The sequence below is a fragment of the Euleptes europaea genome, chromosome 4 (genome assembly GCF_029931775.1).
Source record: "Euleptes europaea isolate rEulEur1 chromosome 4, rEulEur1.hap1, whole genome shotgun sequence".
Classification (NCBI taxonomy): domain Eukaryota; kingdom Metazoa; phylum Chordata; class Lepidosauria; order Squamata; family Sphaerodactylidae; genus Euleptes; species Euleptes europaea.
In genome coordinates, this window is record NC_079315.1 from 86,947,502 (window position 1) to 86,970,523 (window position 23,022).

At 41.9% G+C, this 23,022-nt stretch overlaps 1 protein-coding gene across 3 annotated transcripts in view; it reads right to left on the reverse strand.

Moving 5' to 3' along the window:
• Window positions 1–23,022, reverse strand: part of RASGRF2 (Ras protein specific guanine nucleotide releasing factor 2) — a 115,299-nt gene that overhangs the window by 70,375 nt on the left and 21,902 nt on the right. For all 3 annotated transcript variants that reach the window (XM_056848029.1, XM_056848028.1, XM_056848027.1), the window contains exons 2-7: window positions 15,030–15,136; window positions 13,507–13,654; window positions 6,742–6,831; window positions 3,933–4,186; window positions 2,544–2,623; window positions 1,570–1,763 (exon numbers count right to left, since the gene is read on the reverse strand). In XM_056848029.1, coding sequence (XP_056704007.1) covers window positions 1,570–1,763; window positions 2,544–2,623; window positions 3,933–4,186; window positions 6,742–6,831; window positions 13,507–13,654; window positions 15,030–15,136 — 873 coding nt within the window. The remainder of the gene's footprint in view (window positions 1–1,569; window positions 1,764–2,543; window positions 2,624–3,932; window positions 4,187–6,741; window positions 6,832–13,506; window positions 13,655–15,029; window positions 15,137–23,022) is intronic.

Genomic DNA, 23,022 nt, shown 5'->3' on the forward strand with positions numbered 1-23,022 from the left:
TAAAGCAGAAGGCCTCCTGCCTCAGGCCTCACCACTCTTGATGTTGCTTGGTATATATCAGCAGGAGCAAAATTGAGGGGGGAAATCAGCATCATGCCATTACATCACTTCCAGTATGAACCTCGAAGTGACATCACCACATTAGGCTGAAACTCAGGGATATTGCCAGAAGTTACATCACAGCATAATGTTGAGCCCTAAATTGAGGGTGGGAAATGCTGTTTTATTTGTGCTAACTGAGCTGAGCTGTCTATTTTCGGGGTTAAGTCAGCCACACGTCTATTCAATACAGTAAATTCAATCTTCCTCTGTGCTGACTTAGTTCCTGCTTAGCGAGAATTGTCTTAGTTGTTACTTCAGGCTGCTACCCCCTCATCACATTAGTGCTTACCCTACTTATTTTCCTGATATACTATTTTGGTTTCTTCCCTACTTTCTGACTGCTGCTTTAATAACTCCAATAGAATTGACAATGACAGCAAGGATTTACTGGTTCTAGACTAGACCTAGGCATATTTCTGCTTCTAACACAAGCCCATGGCCTTTCCCTTGGCTGTTAGCATTTCTTGCCTATGCTTCAGCATTTTTGGAAGCCATAAAATTATGTATTTAGTTAGTTTAAAATGAATGGTGTGTCTGCGCGGTAAACAAATGCATTTAAATTTAAAGCAGAACCTCAACAAAATGCTATGGAAAAAACCTATTTTTCTATAATACAAACATTTCAGATGAAGGTATCACATAGGTTGCAGCGTGATACATCATATGAACACACAGTAGGGAGCCATGGCCAATATTATCTCCTTGATGCACAGTCCTAGATCATACTTGCCTTATGGAACAATGTTACTCAAGGACATAGCCCATATGGTGCCTAGCCTATTCAGAGATTTTTGCTCTCAGTCTCCCAATATTTAACAATATTTGGACAAAACTAGATTTTATGAGTATCTAGTTAGGATGCTAAAAACAAAAAAAAATAGTTTTGTTGCCACTCTTCACAATTTACTATTTCAAAGACAAGCTTCAGCTGAGTTATCATGATAATATTATTAGTATCTATTTTAAGTTTAAACGTGGTGATGGTAGAAAGGTCCATCAAGTCGTAGCCAATTTATGGCAATCCCATAAGGTTTGCAAGGCAAAAGATGTTCAGAAGTGTTTTGCCATTTGCATCAGGTTTGCATCATGACCCTGGACTTCTTTGGCCATCTCCCATCCAAATACTCAACAGAAGTAACCCTGCTTAACTACTGAGATCTGATGAGATTGAGCTAGCTTGTATCATCCAGGTAAGGGCAAGTTTAATCATAACACATATTACTTCAATGGTAGATAACCTCCTATTCCACAAAAGCTTGAAATGTAGAGGGGAAATCATTTACTTCGTAGGACTTTCAAAATGTATTAACCAATCAAGTACTAATATTTCTTTAATATCTGTGACACAAAAGGTTGAAAACTCAAAAGACATTTCCATCAGACAGAAGGAACAGAATCGAAGCAGCCATCAGGATTTTAACCAGAATAATTCAATATCCTTTATAAATGCATAATAACAAACATTACCTGAAACATAGGGTACGTAAGAAATGTCTCGAGCATCCGTCCCTCACATGCAGGGTTGGCTTCATATTGCTTCAAGAGTTTGTCAAAATCTCTGTTCTGCTTACAGTTTGCAAGAACTTGGAGACTATACTGGTGATTCCGAACAAATTCTTGATAAATATTCAGCATAGGTAGCAGGATATCAAATAAATCAGCTAGACAAAGAAAAAGTAGAAATGTGCCATCATCTACCCATTTTTGTATTTACAAGAAGAAATTAGAAGACTGGAAGTAACATGGTTGCACTTACCTGTAACTGATGCTCATCAAATGTTCTTCTGTGTGTGCCCACATGGGATCTATGCATTTGCAAGCCAGCCTCAGACATTCTAAAAGCTCCTGAGAGTGCAAAACTCTTTCCCAATGTTCAGTGCAATTTCCCACCCAAAGCGCCTATAAAAGGGGGAAAGCCCCTCCCTTAGTTTAGGGAAGAGGGAGGGATGTGTCCCTGAACAGAAGAACATTCAAACATCAGTTACAGGTAAGTGTAACTATGCTTTCATCTTCCTGTCTTCTGTGCAGTCCCATAAGCGACAGGATCCACAGTCTCTGAATGAAGAGCTGTGAACTTCAGGTTGATGACCATGGAGAGCAGAGCAGCCAACCTCTACATTGGTAATTCACCAACATATAACTGCGTAAACCAGTTCAGACCCAAATTCTGTGAGCCTTCAATTCTCTTCTACTAGCACTCCAGAATGTAAAAGAAATCTAGGCTTTGCACAGATAAATCTTCAGGTTGGCTTATTTAGCAACTAGACATTTGCATATTTGCAATAATGTCCTACACAGAAACCAACTTGAAGCTTCCCTTATTTTTAAAATCTTCCTATCTGTCCTATTAGCTAAGTGCCCTGAACCAACGTGTGCATACAAAACTAACCGTGATGAATAACACAAACATATTTTAATGTATAAACTCAATATTTACTCACCTAAAATTAAAGTAGGCCAATTTGTTATTCTTGCTTTTAATCCTTGATGAAATATTTCATGAAGAAACATTATAGTTTCACTGGAAAAAAGAATTCAAATAATAAATAAAACATTAACTGTCATTAGAAAACTATTTTATGAATATTATCAGCACATATTATAATTATCCGGGTCCTATGCATAGTTTTTCAGAAGTCCCACTGACAATGAATGGAGCTTACCCCAAATAAGCATATACAGGATTGAAGCCATGCATCCTGTCTCTATCCATGTTTATTCAAAAGTATTTCCCAATGGAGTCAGTGTGACTTGCCCAGATAGGTTTGATTAGAATTGCAGCCTAACAACTTGATCCTGCTTATGTTTACTTATACCTAAGTCCCATTGGGTGCAGTAGGGCTTACTTGACAGTGCAATCCTAAGAGGCTCAGACTGGTGTACCTCTACATACTACTGCATTATAACACTGCAATCCCAAACCGAGTTACACCCTTTAATAATCCACTGGAGTCAATGGGTTTAAAATGGCATAACCCTTCTTAGAATTGCAGTGTAAAGTATCATAATTTTTCTATTTTACAATAACCTCATTGGCATTGACAGAAAGACATTTTAGTTAGATACATGTTAACATTTGTATAAGAAGAAGAGTTGGTTTTTATATGCCGACTTTCTCTACCACTTAAGGAAGAATCAAACCAGCTTACAATCTCCTCCCCTTCCTCTCCCCACAACAGACACCCTGTGAAGTAGGTGGGGCTGAGAGAGCTCTAACAGAGCTGTAACTTGCCCAAGGTCACCCAGCTGGCTTCGTGTGTAGGAGTGGGGAAACAAATCCACTTCACCAGATTAGCCTCCGCCGCTCATGTGGAGGAGTGGGGGATCAAACCTGATTCTTCAGATTGGAGTTCACCACTCCAAACCACCACTCTTAACCACTACATCACGCTGGCTTAACCAACTATGATCCAAAACACAATAAAAAATATCAATAAACTTACTCTAGCAATGTATATGTGATGCATGTTTGCTTAACCATTTTAACTAGAACAGCGTGCCATTAAAGTTAGTAATGACAATGTCAGTATAAGTCAGTTATCTGCATTTCTCCAGGGAAGACAGAATTGCTGCTACAGAGGTGAGAAATGATGCTCATCTATTCTTGCTCTCTGCCCCAAGGAACAGGAACCCAGAGCTTTTAGTTTTTAAAAAAATCCAAACGATCAAATGTATTACAAGTTAAATTGTTACTTAATTTTAAAAAATCTGTTACTGAAATACTCAGTGGAGAAGGCAAAAAGGAAAAGGGAGAAAACAGGGAAAATAAAATGTTGGCATCAACATCACTGAATCATAATGGAGAAAGATCTACAAAATACATCAAATACCTGTTGAGGAATATGCTACTGACATCATCGTGACTAATTGGTGGTTTCTTGGAACTTGCAGCCATCCTTAACGGCCTTAGGAAACAATTCACAAGGATGTAAAGCTGATGCACATATTCAGATTCAGCCTCGACCATGTTAAAAACAATCTGGTTTCTCTTCCGCATACTTTCTGCATGTGGAGAGCAAATGTAATCTTGGACTATTGTCTTCCATTTTCTTCTACACAACCAACCACGCATAAAACTCTGAACCTATCAATTGGAAAAAAAAAGTTAATGGTTTCAGCAACGTGTGCACATGGCACAAAACAGAAACTTGACAGTTTCCACACAATCTTCACATAGGACTGACTACACACAATATGATAATATATAATGCTAAATCAAATGCCCCGTGGCGCAGACTGGTAAGCTGCAGTACTGCAGTCCAAGCTCTGCTCACGACCTGAGTTCAATCTCAACGGAAATCGGTTTCAAGTAGCCAGCTCAAGGTTGACTCAGCCTTCCATCCTTCCAAGGTCGGTAAAATGAATACCCAGCTTGCTGGGGGTAAAGGGACGATGACTGGGGAAGGCACTGGGAAACCACCCCGCAAACAAAGTCTGCCTAGAAAATGTCGGGATGTGACTTCACCCCATGGGTCAAGAATGACCCGGTGCTTGCACAGGGGACCTTTACCTTTTAAATCAAATAAAACAAAATGCCAAATACATTTCAGAGTGGGGTGACAAAGTAAAATCTTTAGAAAAAGGAATCGAATACTTTATACAAATAGAAATGCCTACAGAAGCTTATATACCTAATTCAATAAAAAATAAACTACAAATCAATATTCCCAAAGGCCGAATTTCTTATGGCTTATTGTGCCAGCAAACAGGCACTTGAGATGAGGCAGAACAGACTTTATTCGCAGTCCCAGACCATCAAGTCTCCTAAAAAAATTAAAATTAAAGACATACATAAATAGTTAGTGAATAATAATATAAAAAATAAAAATATAATGGGAATTAGAAGCTGGAGTAAAAAGATAAAATCCTCCAAAATACGCATAAAACAGTACAGATTCGAATCACAGATTGAGGCATGACTGCTATTGTAACATCACATTTTATGATGTTGTGCACTGGCCAGTAGCGTAAAGAATGGGTGCGGACACAGCATTGGGGAAAGAAGCTGGCCTCCCCACCAAATTACTCCCCCCCACCCATAGCTGCTTTTAAAGAAAAACATTGAGAGATCTCAGAACTTTATCACTGAACAGAAATGTCTCAACTGGTTTGCCCCTAACTCTGACTCTCGTTTGTGCTATAGTCACTCAGTGTGTTGTGCACACATTACTGAGAGAAGATGGCACAACAGATGCTGTCTAGAATTGGGGGGGGCGTCGCCTCCTTCCCCACCCACTCTGTAACACTGCCTGTCTGTATGACAGCATGTGCTTATAAATAAATCACTGGCACCTGTGCTTAGAAGGCACACTTGAGAAAATAGAATAGTGTGCAAAGAGGAACTATTATTTACACAGAATCCAGTCAAAGACTGTTCCAAGCCAGTGAGCCAGCCATGCGACAGGTGTAACAGTAAACAACACTTCAGAAAGACAGACCTATAACACCAGAATTGCCTTTGGTGGTAATACGACTTTGTATAATCTGATGAATTGAAAATGTCTCTATCACATACAGATCTGCTGAGTTTTTACTGGCCCCTTCCCCTCCTCTAACCTTCTCAAAACTATACCAGAATAATAGCCAGATCTGAAGATTTCTGAACACGATCAACAGTCATTTTTTTTTTAAAAAAATAGTTATAAAACTATAGTAATGCACTGGGACTTTTGGTTTGGGTTTTGATTAGTTCAAGTGCATCCTATAATCTAATGCTACTGGCAGAGTTTGACTTTGCAGTTCTGGATCCTAAATGCATACAAACAGTAAAGAAAACAGTCCACAAAAATTTTCAAAACAGTTGGAACTTACAACTAGAAAGCTAGTAAAAAACAATGTGCCTACTTCATTGATTAGCGTATCTCAAATGTTAAATGATTTTGCTGGAGTTTTAAAATGAAATAGATACCAAGCCAAACTAAACAGGTTTACACTTAACAAACCAAATTATAACAAACAAGAAGGGACCTGCAAGGACTTGCAAGGGGGGGTTCTCATTTTCTCCTCCCCACTATTTCTTCTTTCTCTTTCCTGAAAGGCCCCCATAGCCTCTCCCGTTGTCCTGTTTCCTTGTCTTCTTCTCATCCTCCAGCTAACCTACTTTTATCTACCTCCTGTCTCAACTTTCCCTTCTCTCCTCCTGGCAGCTGCCAGGCCCTCCTTCCCCCCCCCCCAACATTTACTATGCCGCCGAAGCTGTGAACCTCCATGGCTGCAAGGATCGCTGCAACTGCTAGCCTCCTCATTGCAAACCCACCTCCCCCCAACATCAGTGCCAGACTTCCTGCCCTCCCCCCATCGCCGCTGCCCCCTGGCCCTTCAAGTTCCTTTACCAATGCATCTTCTGGGTGCCAACCGAAAAAGTAGGTGCATTGACTGTGTGTGCACGGGTAACATTTTTGTTTTGGGGGCATTTAAACCCACCCCCATTCATTATTTTTTTTTACAGTTTTCAGAATTTTCAGCAAACCTGGGATGTCCACCAAGTTTGAAGGAAAATCTCCTTTCTGTCTGTGTAGGCCCAATCCACAGACTTAAATATCTGAAGATAGGCCCACACTTGAGAAATAGATATGCAGATGATTAAAATATGAATAGAGAAACTGAATTTCTTGTATTTAAGGACATGTGGAAATTTACCTTTTTAATTTTTTTAATATCAGGATCGTCTTCTTCTTGGTTACTTTGATAAGGTCGCATTCGTTCTTTAGTCTTATTCAGAGCTACAATCTGGCAAAAGCAAAAATGTTGTTACGGATTCCATAAATTTCAGAATATTCAGCTTTGAAATTCAATAAATTATAATTTCAAGTCTTAACCCTGCAGTGAATTACTATAGTACAGCCTTCAAGTGGAGGGACTATGGCTCAGTAGTACAGCATCTGCTTTGCATGTAGAGGGTACCAAGTTTGTTCCAGAGAAAAGGATCAAATATTAGGTAAAGTAAAAGACCCTGGAGAGCCTAAGATTGCCAGAGTAGATAGTACTGATCTCGGTAGACCAATGGTCTAGCTCAGTGTAAATGTTTAATTCAATTCCATAATGACATTGAGAAGTACCCCAGGATAGGTCTTCAAACTTTAACTACCAAGACAGACACTGCTCGGTGGTCAACAGGGTCTTAATTAGTCTCCTAGTTGTCTGGGACTACAAAAACAGGGAGGTTTTCAAGCACTTTGCAGAACACATTACAAAGCTGTTTTGGGATGTATTGGCTTGGGAGAGAGGCACAAGCTATGTATTCCAGCTCTAGGAAAAAACAGGATTGCACTCATCTGTACCTTGTTTGTCAAGTAGTCTTCTATCCAGGAATACACTGGGACTGCGCATGACCAGGCCAGCTGCAGAGACAAAAGTTCTAAAGCTTTCCAGTAGTTTTCGCAGCACCTGACCAAGTATGGGGAGCACTCCCTTGATCAGTTCCACCCTTCACCACCATGAAGCATCACATGATGCCAAAAGCAAAGATCCCACAAGGTGGAAAGGAGAGAGGGGTGCGGGCCTGTACAGAAGACCACTTGATGAACAACAGTCACAGGCAAGTGCAACCCTGTTTTCATCTTTGTGGCTTCTGGGCAGACTCACAAGCTCACGTACCCTGGAGGTAGAGCTGGGCCCTTTAACTGAAGAGACCGTGTAGAACAGCTGACTGGCGTCTTGAAATTACATCCACAAAGTAATGCCTGATGAAATTGGAGGCAGATGACCTCCATAGCTCTACAGATGTCACAAAATCATACTACTGAGGAGAGCAACAGATGATGCCACAGCCCTGGTGGAGTGTGCAGTGACTTGTAGCGAACAAGGTATCTGAGCCAGAGCATACGCACACTGGATAGCAGACACCTTCCATGGAGAAAGGGACTAAGGATAAACTGAACAATCCTTCCTAGGTCCCCCATAGAAGACAAAGAGATTTGGATCTTTGCAGAATTATTTTGTGTGCTTTAAATAAAACAGCAATGCTTTTCTAATAGTCAAAATGTGTAGTGTATGCTTTGCTGGTGAGGATAGTGCAGGAAAGAAGACTGGCAGGATAATATCTTGGGAAAGGTGCAAACTGAAAACAACCTTAGGGATAAACTGCAAACTGGGGTGGAGGACCACCTTATACACATTAAATTTAGTGAAAGGGGGGTGCACCATAAGGCCCTCAGTTTACCCACCATATGGGCCTATGTAATAGCCAAAGACCTGAGAATATTTCAGGGCACAAAAAACTATTTCCATTGGGAATGGCGGGAAAGATGGAAATGTGACAAAAACCATTGTGCAGAAGTTTGACATGCAAGCAAGCATAGGGTTTGACAACTGTGGTTGAGGCCATAAAACTTAAAAGCCTTTGAAATTCAAGGAAGGCTGGAATCTGTGCTTGAAAAAAAAGACTTAGGAAGCATATAGTATGTGCACTATCTACAGGGAGGAATGCATGAGCCACCAAGGAGTCAAGAATTGCGCCTATAAATTCAATAAATTGGGTAGGATGTAATTGGGATGTATTCCAAATTATGAACAAACCCAATTTTTGTACCATATGCAATAAAGTGGTAGCAGATGGTGCAACCAGGAACCAATCATTCAGACAGAGATAAGCACTGCAACCCTGCAAACACAGGTGAGCAACCACCACAGACATTCACTTTGTAAAAACTCTAGGAGATGTAGAAAGGCCAAAAGTGTACTGGTGTACTGGTAATTAGCAGCTCCACGCTGGAATCTTAAATATTTCCTGCAGTTATGCTGAATAGAGATGTGAAAATAAGCATCTTGGAAATCTAAAACCGCAAACCATTTATTTCCAACAAGGTAACTACTTCAAGGAATGTAACCATACAAAACTCAAAAACGTTTAAACATTTATTCAGATTTCTGAGGTCTACAATTGGCCTCTTTCCTCCCTCCTTTTTGTCCGCCAAAAATAATGAGAGTAAAAACCCTTCATTAGCATGTCCAAAGGGAAATGATTGAATAGCCCCCTTACTTAAGAGCTGAGTAACCTACTCCTGCAGTTTAACTGGAGAAGGGAAAAAGCGAAAAGAAGGAAGGTTACAACCAGGTGAGGACCTGAACTTTGGGAAATAACCATATTTAACTATGGAGAAGACCCAGGAATTCTGAAAAACCTCTGAGAAAACCTGGGGAAATACTGGGGTTTATAAGTGGTAGGAGCCTGCCCAGTGATCCCGAGATCTGGCAGTAATTTTATTCTTACACATCCTATCCAATGCCTCATCCATTTTGGAACTAAATAAATCTTTGCTGCTCGCCAGGCTTAGTGCCCTCCCTTTGGAGGTACTAAATGGTAGATTTAAAAATATCCTCTTTGAGAAAAGACTATGTGTATGTGGCTTGAGTCAACATGGTACGCTACAGCATATAATCATAAATTGTCTGCTGCACAATGGCCCTCGTAAGAAAACAATTCTTCCCTTGATCGACAAAACAAAATCTAGCCAAGAATCCTCCGTATGCCGGTTTTTAATGAATGATTCTATTACTGAAGTCACATTAAAGGTGGCAGAATTTTTGATGGAAATTGTCAAGATTAGGCCAAAGTTTAAATTATATTTAAATTGAAATTTAAATTATATTTAAATTGAAAATGTATGGACAGAGAATTTTTGTGCACTGCTTATGCTATGTTTCTGAGTATATGCCAATAAAGGTCGTTTGATTGACTGAATAAGTCTTTGCCCTCAAAAGGGCGGTCCTCTACTTTTGGCCCTGGTCTCATTCGGAAGGGCAATTGACCTAAGCCAAGAATGGCACCTAAAAACTATTGCTGATGCAACAGAACAGTTAAAGAGGTCAGCAGGATGCTTGGCAGCACTGATTCACTTTTTACTGTCTAACAGTCTCAGTTTGAATAACTTTAGCTAGAATTTTCTTATCATTTGGCCAAAGATACAAGTCATATGCTCTCAAAGTAACATTTGATAACATCCCATGAAGGCCTCATATTTAGCCACTCTAAATGCCAATGCCCCAAGGGAGTAGATCTTTCTACCCAGCCCATCCAATTTGCAAGCTCAGTCAGAAGGAGCTGAGTGAGATCTAGAATGCTGTTTGGAGGCATAACCTCTGCCACCAGAGAGTAAGAAGGGCAAGTCAACAGAAATTCACACCCTTCACTGCATACTTTATACATATTTCCTATTTTATGTGCAGAAGGTGGTAGAGATGCTGGTTTGGCCCAAAGACCCATGGAAATGTCCAGAAAGCCTTGTAATACTGGGAATGTTACAGGTCCGGAGCATTATTTATTTTGTCGAAGGCTTTCACCGTCAGAGTTCATTGGTTCTTGTAGGTTATCCGGGCTGTGTGACCGTGGTCTTGGTATTTTCTTTCCTGACGTTTCGCAAGCAGCTGTGGCAGGCATCTTCAGAGGAGTAACACTGAAGGACAGTGTCTCTCAGTGTCAAGTGTGTAGGAAGAGTAATATATAGTCAGAAAGGGGTTGGGTTTGAGCTGAATCATTGTCTTGCAAAAAGTATCAAAGGTAATGTGCTAATCATTGTCCTGGAAGTATCAAGATAATGTGCTAATGAGGGTGTTAATATGGAACCATTGTATCCTGAAGTGATCTGTTAATGTGTGAAATCCAAAGCTAATCTTCATGGCTATTGTGGACTGTAGTCTTTGTTAGTCTGGAGGTTTTCAGGACAGGAAGCCAAGCCTTATTCATTCTTAAACTCTCTTTTCTGTTAAAGTTGTGCTGATGTTTATGAATTTCAATGGCTTCTCTGTGCAATCTGACAAAATAGTTGGTAGAATTGTCCAGTATTTCAATTTCTTGGAACAAGACCCTGTGTCCTGTTTGGGTCAGTCCATGTTCAGCCACTGCTGATTTCTCAGGTTGGCCAAGTCTGCAGTATCTTTCATGTTCTTTTATCCTTGTTTGTATGCTGCTGTTTGTAGTCCCGATGTAAACTTGTCCACAACTGCAAGGTATACGATATACTCCTGCAGAGGTGAGTATATACCAAGACCATGGTCACACAGCCCAGATAACCTACAAGAACCATTATTTATTTGTTTAATTTTATTTATGTTATTTGTAGTGTGCCTTTCTCATTTGGACTCAAGGTGGACTACACAGAGTGAGTCAACAGATCAAACATTCAAGATAGCCTTGTAAAACAGGAATGCTATAGAACAGAAGCATTAGGTCACAGGACCTGAAGGATCTGTAGGGTTTGGATCTGAACATAAAATGTCCAGTTCCAGCAGTGTTGTCATTTGCATCAACTGCTCTGAATACAGAAGACGTTCAGTAGGTGAAATTGGTGTGGATCTCCCACTGCCTCGTTAGGAGATATATCCAATGCTTTATTGAATCTGAATGTGGTTGGAGACACCATGCCTTCTTCAGATTTGAGGTCCAGAAGACCCAGAACCACTGTAGGCAGATGAGCTAATAATGGAACGGTGGCAGCAACAGCAGGGTCAGCACCAAGCAAAGGGTGTTGGCAGAACTGAAGAGCTGGTAGAAAGCTTCCCACTATGGTCCATATATCGGAGGTGGGAATTAAACATAAGGGTACCAAGTGCCTGTGATGGGTCCCAGATGAAAGGAGGTGCTGCTGCTGCAGACTCAAGAGATGGAACTGAGTATTGTTGTGAAGGATGACACTCCTGAGGTTGAGGGGATGGAGAACATGGCAGATCAACATCATGCTCCCCTTCAGACAGCAGTGAGCTGTCAAAGCCCTTGGATAGGGCTACAAGGTCCAAGGAGGGGGCAGCCTATTCACAAACAGCAATTCCAGGGTCCAGTGCCAGCACATGGCTCTGGCTCAGTTGGATTCCTGGTGACGAGCCCATACTCATCCAGGCTGGGCTGGAATGTGCATACCCCCAAGTGCCACTGAATCCACAGGAAGGGAAGGGAGAGACCAGGACCCATTTGGTAGAGGCAATGCTGCCAGGGCAAGGAGAAGGAGTGACAGCAGCAGCAACTGGAGGGAACCAGGCCCAGAACAACCCACAGTGACATCCTGGCCAAGAAAGGCCAACTATGTAATCAGCTGGCCCTATGGGAGCAGCACTTCCCAGGGATACATCCCAAAGGGCCCACCTGTGCCACCAATACCCAGCCGAGGACAAGATGGTAACAGCCCACTTCCACTCATCATGGACAAGACAGGTGGCTGGCTTGGGTGGGGGTAGGACTAGGGAAGGCCAAGGATGAGGCAGAGGGACAGATACCCCACTGGGCCTAGGAATGGGCAGCCAATGGGGATGCGGAAAGATTGACAGCTGGGCACCATCAGGCCAGGGAGGCCATACTGCACCCAGGAAAGGTTGGGAAACAAGCACTGGTACAGGATTGGAGGGCTGCATGGGACAGGGCCAGATAACCACTTTTAAATGGAGGCTCCATGAACATACCAGGGAGGAAGCTATTGGCCAGCCCAGGTGGTGCACCACAGGGAGGAGGAGGAGCCAGGTGAACCCCTTTCCCCTCCCATTCGGAGACCTGGGAAAGCCTTCCTCAGACAAGAGACAGAACAGCAGAACCCTAGCATGCACCATCAGAGCAGGAGAAGCCTCACATCTAGCAGCAACCATCTGAATTGACACCAAGGGCGAAGCTAGTGGTAAAGGAGAGTTTCTAGACTTGTTCCTGGTTTCCTTTGGGAGTGGTTTCGACAAAAGCTTTGGAACCAATGCCACTGTACACACAGAACAAGCAGGTGGATCTGATGACGGAGCTACAGGCACTGACACTACATGCCCTTTTTTCATGATCTAACTGACACCAACAAAGCCTTATCCTAGAGCGCTGCCTTCAAATGGGAAGCCCTCTCATCCTGAGGGAGAAAAGAAGCTCTGTTACCCTGCACCAAGGAACTATTGATAGTTGTCAGAAAAAAATGAAGATCTCAACAAAATGTGTGGAAAGCAAAGTGAACAAAGATCCTTCTTCCACAACAGCAAAGAAAGAACTTAGGGAACGAGCACTCCCCCTCCTTTGTCACATGCTTGTTTTGGTGGGAAAAGGTGGTGCATGGTTGAGGGCGGGAAGCGCTCCTCGCATTATAGAAGGCACTGAAAAGCTTTAGGATTTTCATCTCTGCGGTTGACCTGTATACGTGCAGGTTCTAACATGGGGGCTCCACAGAAGCCACAAATATGAATGACATATTATCACAGTTGACAATAACTCATAAATAATAGGAAATAGTAATAATAAAATACCCAAATGTTTCCTCAATAATGAAATCCCGAAAATTATTAGGCAACAAATATAATATGTTTCCTTTGTTACTAGGCTCAGTCTAGCTTCACTGTAATTATTGGGAGTTTTGCTTGTTTATTTATCAAATGCCTTAAAAACAAATTAGCCAATTCTCACAGAAAATATGAAGCAATAAAACATATGTATATTATTTTGGAACACACCTCTGATTTAAGCCTTTCAATTTCTGTGTCTTGATCTTCTAACTGATGCCTCAGCTGATTTGCTGAAATCTTTTCAGTTTCTACAATCTGAACTAGATGAATATATTTTTGCATTAATACCTCCCTCTCGATCAGAATATCTGAGTAGCTACAAAGAGAAAAAAAGAATGTTTCAATTGGTAAATATATCAGTACCAACCTATGCAAGAGGAGACTACATTTAATCTGAAGAAAGAATAAGATTAAAACTATGTTACAATTAGCATAAATGTTTGTTTTAAGAAAAGTTGCATTATCAACGACAACTTAAATATTCAGTGTAACTAAAGAATGCAGTAATTGACAGAGTATATGCTAAGGTCAGATTTCTCTCTTTAAAAAATAATATATTTATACTTTTTATTCCACATCTCCACCTTTCATGTGGCTTTTGACTTCTGCAGCTCCTTGCATACAAAGTCCAATTACAGAGACTGAGGAAGAGTCGTAATATCAGAGTCTACAATTATAATCAACTACTAACTGCTCCAGCATCAAGTTCTGCTGATACCACTGCAGCCTAGTGGTTGTCTTCCCATCATCCCTTCTGAATTTGCCTCCCAGTCAACCACTCTCCCGTCTCTTCAGACTGCCTCCCCTGCTCTCCTCATCCCACAGAATGAGTTCAGTAAGAGCCTTGATTTTCTGTATCCTGTGGTGGGATATGATTTTATAGTTGGCTAATAGAAAAATCTCACTTGGCTATCCAAATTTGGATGGCTCCAGTAAAAGCAGGAAGTCTCTTTCTGAACATGCACATTAACTTGTTATGTGTTTCAGCCACCAATTAACCACCAGTATTGCCATGGTTTCTTTATTAAGTCATCAGGTTTCTCCTGTGGCTTTATCATCCTATTTTGCTTTTAAATCCTGAGGATAAGAATCACACCATATATGTTGGGTACAGAACCTAGTACACCATTGAAGCTAAATAAATGTTTGTGCAGAGAATCCAAGGATAAACCCACCTGGGAGAATATGGGAGCAATGCCAAGCAGGTCAACTCAGAAGTACGTCCCATTTTATTCAGAGTGGTTTTAGGATCACAGCCTATGTCTGGAGAGAGCCAGCAGACGAGGCAACCTCACAGTTCAAAAATAGCTGACTACCATGCTAACATCAGTAGTAAATCAGATTTGACTGGGAACAAGGTAAAAAAACTGCTGGACTGAAGATGTGTCAGATTTTGGTAGGCTTATAATAACAAAAAGTCAGAAGGAAAGAGAGTTTTGGAGATTTCCTGATAAATTGTGGTGGGAATTATCTGGCTAACCTGAAGACTGCTAGATTAGAGCACTCTCTCTTTCTCTAACACATACACATTCACGCAGATGGTAGAACTGATGTTGCTACTTCATTAATACAGTAAACTCCACCTTCCCTAGATTGAAGCCAAACTATGGACATGAGAAGGAAGGACATTTCTGCTCAGTAAAACCAAGGACAGGTCAGTTGGACAATAATTATTAATGAGGATTTCATACCTGGCTTGGTGAATAGCCTCTACCCATTCATCTCCATCGACTTCCTCCTCACAACGGAGCTCAAGTGGCTTCTGCCCTTCATGGCCAAACAGAACAGTAAAATACGTCTGCAAATTGTAAAGGAAATAGAATTGTATATATCAGTATATAAAAGAAAAAATGAACTACAAACATGTATTATATTACTAAATACTGTTAATTCCAAGCATACATACAAACTCTGGCTAAGGATTTACTTGGTGTGAATTGCTGACCTGAAGATTAAATTCATGTCTATAACATTTCTGTAACTTAAAACTATTCGACAATTATGAGAGACATAAACATCTAAGGGAATACTAAACATTACAGTTTAACTGGGGGGCGTATCTTCACAAAAACAAAAAGGGGTGTTCCCGAGCCGTTTCGGCTCGGGAGGCTAACTAACGTCGGCCCTGCCCCCAGCTGGCGCCAGAAAGCCCCGAAATTCCTCCTGGCTCGCACGGGCCTGCATGCCAGCGCTGAGGCCGCTCACACCGGTGTGTGCCAGCCGGCCGCCATCATTGTGGGCCCCTGTGCCGGCAGAGGCCTCAGTTTAAGAACTGTGTTTGTCACTCTAATATCCTTGAGGTGCATAATCAATGGGCTTAGAAGGGCATAATATTATTTAGGATTGCATTCTAAGGGTCCCACAGAGCTTCCTTTGATAACAATGTTTCTCATCCAGGATATTTTGCCACAGATCATGTGTTACCCAGCAAAGGAGGTTTTTTGGAAGCTGAGATCAGAATTGCTACTAATGTGTTACTAAAAAGTATTCCAAAACCTGCAGGTCAGATTTCAGTGATATTTGTTCCATGTAGGCATTAGAGCAGTGGTTCCCAACCTTTTTTTGACCAGGGACCATTAGGACTTTTTTGTTCGGTGCAGGGACCCCAAGGTTCAAAATAAAAATTCCGGGAATTTGAAAATAAACTTTAATCATAACTGTTAGTTAAACATTAAACTTAGAATTATATTTGAATATATATATTTTATAATAGAGAACTTTTAATTGAAAATATTGATTTATTATGGGTTTATAACTTTGTTTCGCGGACCTTAATTTAGTTCTCGCGGACCACTGGGGGTCCATGGACCCCTGGTTGGGAACCAGTGCATTAGAGCAAAGAAAAATCCACAAAAAAACAGGAACAGATAAACAACTTTAAGTTCCACACCTAAAGTATTTTCTTTCTCCCCTCACTCCACCTTTTTAAAAAAATATCCAGTCTAATGAAGCGTTCTGGAGAACTTAAAAGACTGTTGTTCATCATTTTGGTTAATCATAATAAAAATATTACACTGATTTTGTTCAGTGATATTGACTCAGTTCTTGCGTGTGTTTTTTTAAGAAAATCTCTATGTTTTTAATGTAGAATGACCTTCTCATATTTGTTTCAAGATCAGAATTCTGTAGCAGAATTTATTATTTACAGTTTTTATTCAGTCCTTCTTCCAACGAGCTCAGGGCTATGTACATTATTCTCCCCTCCTCTATTTTATCCTCACAAGTAGATTAGGCTAAGGGGAATGCTTGTAATTGCTGTCCAAGGGCTATTGGGCTGAGAACTGATATAAGAAAGCTACAACTCATCTTTAATAAACCTATAACAATTTTATTAACAAAGAACAGTATTTTTTATTGGAAAACATTTTTCATATTGGAAAAACATGGCCACAACTAAAATTAATGGCAACAGTGTTATTGACGCATTGGCGAAGCATGGGAAGGCTGGATGGGGGCATCAGCCAGCCCTCTGCGAACTGATGCGGGACTGAACTCCCAGCAGTCCTGCTGGGAGTAGCAGGGGATGACCGTATGTGGGATACACCAGGGCTTGCGCCACTTGGTGTTCCCCCGTCACTCAGGTAGAGGCCAAACCTGCTGCCCCCTTTGCGGCAACTCAACACCCTTGGCCTCCACCAAAACCCCTTACTGGGGTCCCCCAGTTGGAGGAAGGGGCACGCAGGCCACTTCCCATCAAAACCCATCCAGCCCTATGCGCAAACCGCCTTAGTTGTGACAAATATAGCATAACATCAACACCTATAGCCCTTAGGGAGGGAGGGTGGGCTAAAGCCGGAGTCAGACTGAGGCAACGGGCGGGGGCCGCCAGGACATATTCAGAGCAGTGGGGGAGGAGGCCGAGCGAAGCCTCCTCCCTGCACAGCAACAGCCTCCCGGCCCCGCCTGACTGGTCGGGAGGAATTGGCTCCCTAGCCCAATCAGGCGAGCCCCCGGAAGCCGATACCAGGTGAGCGAAGCTGCTCAGCCTTTCCATCCCCCGCCCCGGACACCAAAGCTGGCTCCGGGTAAGTCCAGAACCTTTGATTGTGTATATATAACAATGAACGCAAGCTCCTATACAACATACCTTTCCTGTATTAACAGTCAGTATAAGATCTGATTAATATAGGACTTCTTATTGTCACAGGTAACATTGTGATGGGACCAATTGTTTCAGCTGGCTAACAGAAAATAACAGTTGGCTAGTAAATCCAGCCACAATTGTGAGCTCTATTGGTCATTCACATGGTCACATATCTGGTGAACTCATGTCTTCCTGACAACACGCAATAACAATGTGGGATGGATGAAGCGGGAAAACCTGAAGTAGAGAAGTAAAGCTGGAAGCCAGAGAAGTATAGGACATATACATGAAGCTGCCTTATACTGAATCAGACCATCAGTCCATCAAGGTCACTATTGTCTGCTCAGACTAGCAGCAGCTCTCCAGGGTCTCAGGTGGAGGTCTTTCACATCATGTACTGCTTGGTCCTTATAACTGGAAATGCCGGGGATTGAATTTGGGACCTTCTGCATGCCAAACAGATGCTCTGTCACTGAGCCACAGCCCCTCCCCATCTGTACTGAAAGTCACGTTTATCATTCAAATTAATCAGAAATGTGGAAGGCTGTTTTCTAACTAAATCAACTCCTTTCGCAGTATAGATCATTTTACAGACAAGTTTAAACATTGCTAACCTTAAATGTTTCATTCTGTAATAGGTTGTCAGCTTCAATGCAAGTTAATGTTAGCAGAAGTAGGGCAGTAGCTCTGCATGATTATAGTACAAGTGCTTCCTTATCACACCCAGAAGTCTTTGTGTTATTGTCTTTATATTATTTCATTTTAATTAACATCAGAGACACCATGTACCAATGAGATCTTCTGATGGCATTTGTGATGAAGATTTTCATGTGAGATTAAAATTATTAGCTCCTAAATTGTACTAAAAGGATAATCAATTAGCATATCTCAAAGAGAACTGAAGAACTGTGAATATTGTAACTCTAAAGTTACTAGATGAATTCCAAATGTTTTCTGCATCCCAATCCCCAACTACAAAATTTGCCTCAAATGCTAAAAGACCATTCTTCATTAAGCTGACTTCTTCCGATAGGCAGGGGTGTATAGTTGAAGTTCCCTGAACAGGAACTGATGACTTGAAAAACAGCATATTAAGTAAACAGGTTCTTCTCCTCAACACTATAATTTAGACAGCTGTACAAATGTTTTGGGGAACTTGGTTCTAGTGACACTTTCAGTGAAAGGAAATAAATATTTATTACACTGTGGAAAGATTCACATGCTCTACTGTTTATCTTCATTCATATTCCTAGACATTATACCTGTGATTGCAAGATAATCAAAAGGGGATGGATGGCTAACAAAATATCTAATTCTCAACATGGCCATGAATCAGGGCCATGTAGAGAAAAAAATAGATATTTTTACAAACTTAGGGTAGCCCCAGGTTTGTAGAAAAAGCTGCTTTTAAAAAATATATATAAGGGGGGGTGTCGAGTCAGAATCCATTTTGTCTCTTTAACATCCATTTTGTTCTCTCTAGCTGGTCAACCTGCAAATTTCCTCTCTAAGACTTAATGCTTCACAACAAGCTGCAGGTGCATTATCTGTAGGCCTTTCGATAGGGTTGCTAACCTCCAGGTACTAGCTGGAGATCTCCGACTATTACAACTGATCTGCAGCCGATAGAGATCAGTTCACCTGGAGAAAATGGCCATTTTGGCAATAGGACTCTATGGCATTGAAATCCCTCTCCCCCCAAACCCCGCCCTTCTCAGGCTCTGCCCCAAAAACTTCCCACCGATGGCAAAGAGGGACCTGGCAACCCTAAGATCTCCTATTACAACTGATCTCCAGCCAATACAGATCAGTTTACCTGAAGAAAATGCACAAAGAATATAATTCTGTCAGCTGTGTCAGGTATACAATCGAGGAAGTGGAGTGGAGCTACCACCTCAGAAAGATAGGTGGAGGCAGCAGTGCTGCAACTGGGAAGGGGGAGAGTAGGAAACACCTCTGCAACCCTCCCCCTTCCAGGACTGAGGTGGCGTTAATGTAGGCAAGGGGGGGAGGAGCGGGAGCTGCTGCGTCCTATGCCACTAAGACTGCAAAGTCCAGCCCTACAATCTCCTGCCACTCCTCTGTAGGCAAGAAGGAGAGGAACACACACCGTGCCATCCCCCCACCACCAATGCAGCAGCAGTCCAGGCAGACAGGGGGAGAAGGAATATAAAAAATGTTCCTTTGGAGAGAAATGGAAGTCATATATGGGCTGGGCACTTGTCATGGTTGGGAAGGGCTGGAGTCTTCCTGTCCAGTCCAGAGAGCAAAGACATTGCTGAGATTGGCATTTGGGTCACTGGTTAGGATCAGATTAACTGGGTGGAAGTGCACAATGTCCATCAATACCTCTGCCTTCCCAACCGGCATTACCTCTGTCTTTTCAGGGTTTAGTTTCAATTTCTTCACTCTTAGCCAGTTTACAACAGCCAGGCAGCTATTTAAGACCTCTATCACATCAATAGGAGATTTGGATAAGGATGTATAGAGCTGGGTATTATCAGCATATTGATGACAACCAACAGTGCAACTCTATTACCTGTGAATGATTTGACCTAAGGACTTTACACCAGGGGTGTCAAACTCATTTATTATGAGGGCCGGATATGACATAAATGTCACTTGGTTGGACCATCCCTTGCCAACCCAGATCAGAAGCGGGGTGGGGGGTGAGGTGGCTGGAGAGGCTGCAACAGGCTCGCAACCCAGATCAAGAGTGGGGGGCTGCCTTGGCTGGCAAGCCTGCAGCGGGCCAGATTTTTGACACCCCTGTACTGGTGCATTTGCAATTAATCATATTGTACTATTAATGAACATGGCACTTTACAGAATAACAGTATACAAGCAAAACATAAATCCAGACCCTTCAGTAGGGCTTGGTGTATGTGTAGGTAGGGGGACAAAATCTGGGGGTCTTGGTCATCCGATGTAGTCATTGATGTGGCCTGCTTTTTTATGATTGTGTTGGGTCTGCATTGTAAGAGAGGGAGCAGCAGGAATCTATCTGGAAGCCAGTGGTGGAGCTCAGTATCCCTGTCCCTGAATCTAAAATTCAACTCCCGGGAGGAAGATGGAGGTTAGGGAAGAACTTACATGCTGTTCAGTGGAGAATGAGGGTCTGTTCCATGTGCTTCATGTTGAAGAAGGATTTTCAGGAAAAGAGACGGTGTCACTTAGGTATTGTGGGAGGCAGTTCCAGACAGAAGGAGCAACAAGAGAAAAGCCAGCTAGGGCCAGGAAACCTTCAAATAGGTTAGGGTAGTTAAGCTAGAGGAGCAAACATCATAGGAAAGGACACAGTGGGATAAAATATTAAAGTCAAGGTGTACAGAAATGCAGTTTGTGCTAGAGATGGGATTGTACCAGAAGTCAGATAAAGGTTTTAAGCCCGGGGTGTCGAACTCAATTGTTATGAGGGATGGATATGACATAAATGTCACTAGGTTGGGCCAGGCCATGCCTCGCTAGCCCAGATCGAGAATGGGGAGGGTGGCTGCCTCAGCTGGCTCGAGGACCAGGTAAGCGCTCTCAAGAGGACACATCTGGCCCGCAGGCCTTATGTTTGACGCCCCTGCTTTACACAGATAGACACATAACATGTAACTCTCTGCCTTTATCCTTCAAGTATTTCTCTCTCTTTTCTAAGTGAGTAAATTTCCATATGAATTGGGAGGTTCTGAAGGAACAGGAAAATTTAGCTGCTAATAAGTTATATAAAAAGAGGAATAAACAAGTGACAAAAAGGCAACCACTGGCTCCTCTGTCACTGGTTGTAAGATTTCCATCCCCTCTGGTTTTCTCTGCTTGTTGGCAAGGCAGCCTAATTCTCAACAGACAGAACTCTAATGTGTTCTACCCACTGTCACATGATGAGTGTAAGACTGACTTGTTTTGTAGACAGGAGGAACCAAAGATCACTGAGTGATTGAGACAGTAAATGTCCTATAATAGACTGGAAACACAGACTATAAAAAAAGAGCTGAGATTTGTGCAGAAATCTACTCCAATACTTTCTCACAAAACAAGTAGCCTTTACTATCAAGCACAGCTTGCATGGAACAGGAACTATGGAGGAATGGCAGCATTATGCTGGATCATGCAGAGCCTCCTAGACAGCCAGTTTGTACCTGCTAGCCCAGGATTTCTATTAAATATTGGAGACCCAATTTTTGTTGACAACTTCTAATTATTATTAGAAAGCAATTGACTAGATATATACTAATTGAAACCCCTCCATTTCAAAATGTTGAGCAACATTTACCCAGGTGATAAATGTTCTTCGAAAAACCATGAACTGAAAATAACAAATAATAGCATATTTAGCATCGTGAGTTTTGCTCAACAGCTATCATTAGTTCTGCTGTTCCTAGGTTTGTCTCTTGATCCTGAATGCCCTTGGTTATGATCCAATTAAATGGCAAGCTCCTATATAAATTTTGATGATTGAACTTCAAAAGTAACTTCATATTTCCCATCTCTTTTCTTCTGTTGAACGGCTGCTAGGTAATCTAATTGCTGCTAGAAGCCCAATTTACACACACAGTAAGAATACATCAATGTGGACAGTACTGCATTATTTTGAGTAAAGTTTGCCATACAATTCAGATCAAGACCACTCAGTAATGAACTGGTGTGCCTTTAACCGCATAAAGAATTTACCAGGCTTTCATTTCTTAAAGAAAAGTTGTTGTGCCTCAGGCTGATTCAATTTAAACACCAAAACCATACATCAAGACTGCTCCCAAACACACACCCATCCTTCCTTTCTTCTCTTAACTTATTTGGAAATATTCCCTGAACCAACCTTTCCTCCCCATCTGTCTAGTCAAGAAGCACACCTGTCATTCCACATTTCCCCCAGTTCTCCTTACAAGCCTGGAAAGAAAAGAGTTGTTTATTTCTGAGCTAAACTGCCTATTCTATAACCAGGCCCAGGATTTTACCACAAAGTACATCTGAACATTGCATGGACTGCTGTACTGTGCTTTGACTGGCTCCAACCCACCCTTATTTGTGTAGCTGTGAAGCCCCCAATCTGGACCCACATCACATGTCCCTGCTTCTCTTCCTTCTGGATTATTTGCTGGCCAGATACCTGGACCCCTACATTGATTGGTAGCTATAGCCAGCTCTTTCTCACTTTATCTCTTCCCTCCACCAAGTCAGGGATCTTAAAACTGCCCTGGGGATAGAAAGTCTGTGCCATTGTGAATGGCAAAACTGGTTAAAGGCTCTGATGAACCAGTTCTGAAGGACTCACATTTGCAGCCTGGCAAAAGGGGTAACAGCCGTTGTGGAGGCCATAAGGCCCAACAGTCTCTGTATAGAGATAACAGGTTGGAGTCTACAGCGTGAGAAACGTTCAACTAAGCAACTTATCGCTTTCACCCTGTCCATGGGAAGGAAGGCCCCATGGAGGATTCTAGGATGGCCCCTATGAATTGAGCCCTTTGGGAAGGTATTAACTTGGATTTCTTCCACTTAATTAACAAACCTAGAGAGGTGCAGGTAGTCAGCAGTACCGTGTTTCCCCAAAAATAAGACACACCCATAAAATAAGCCGTAGCAGGATTTCTAAGCATTTGCGCAATATAAGCCAT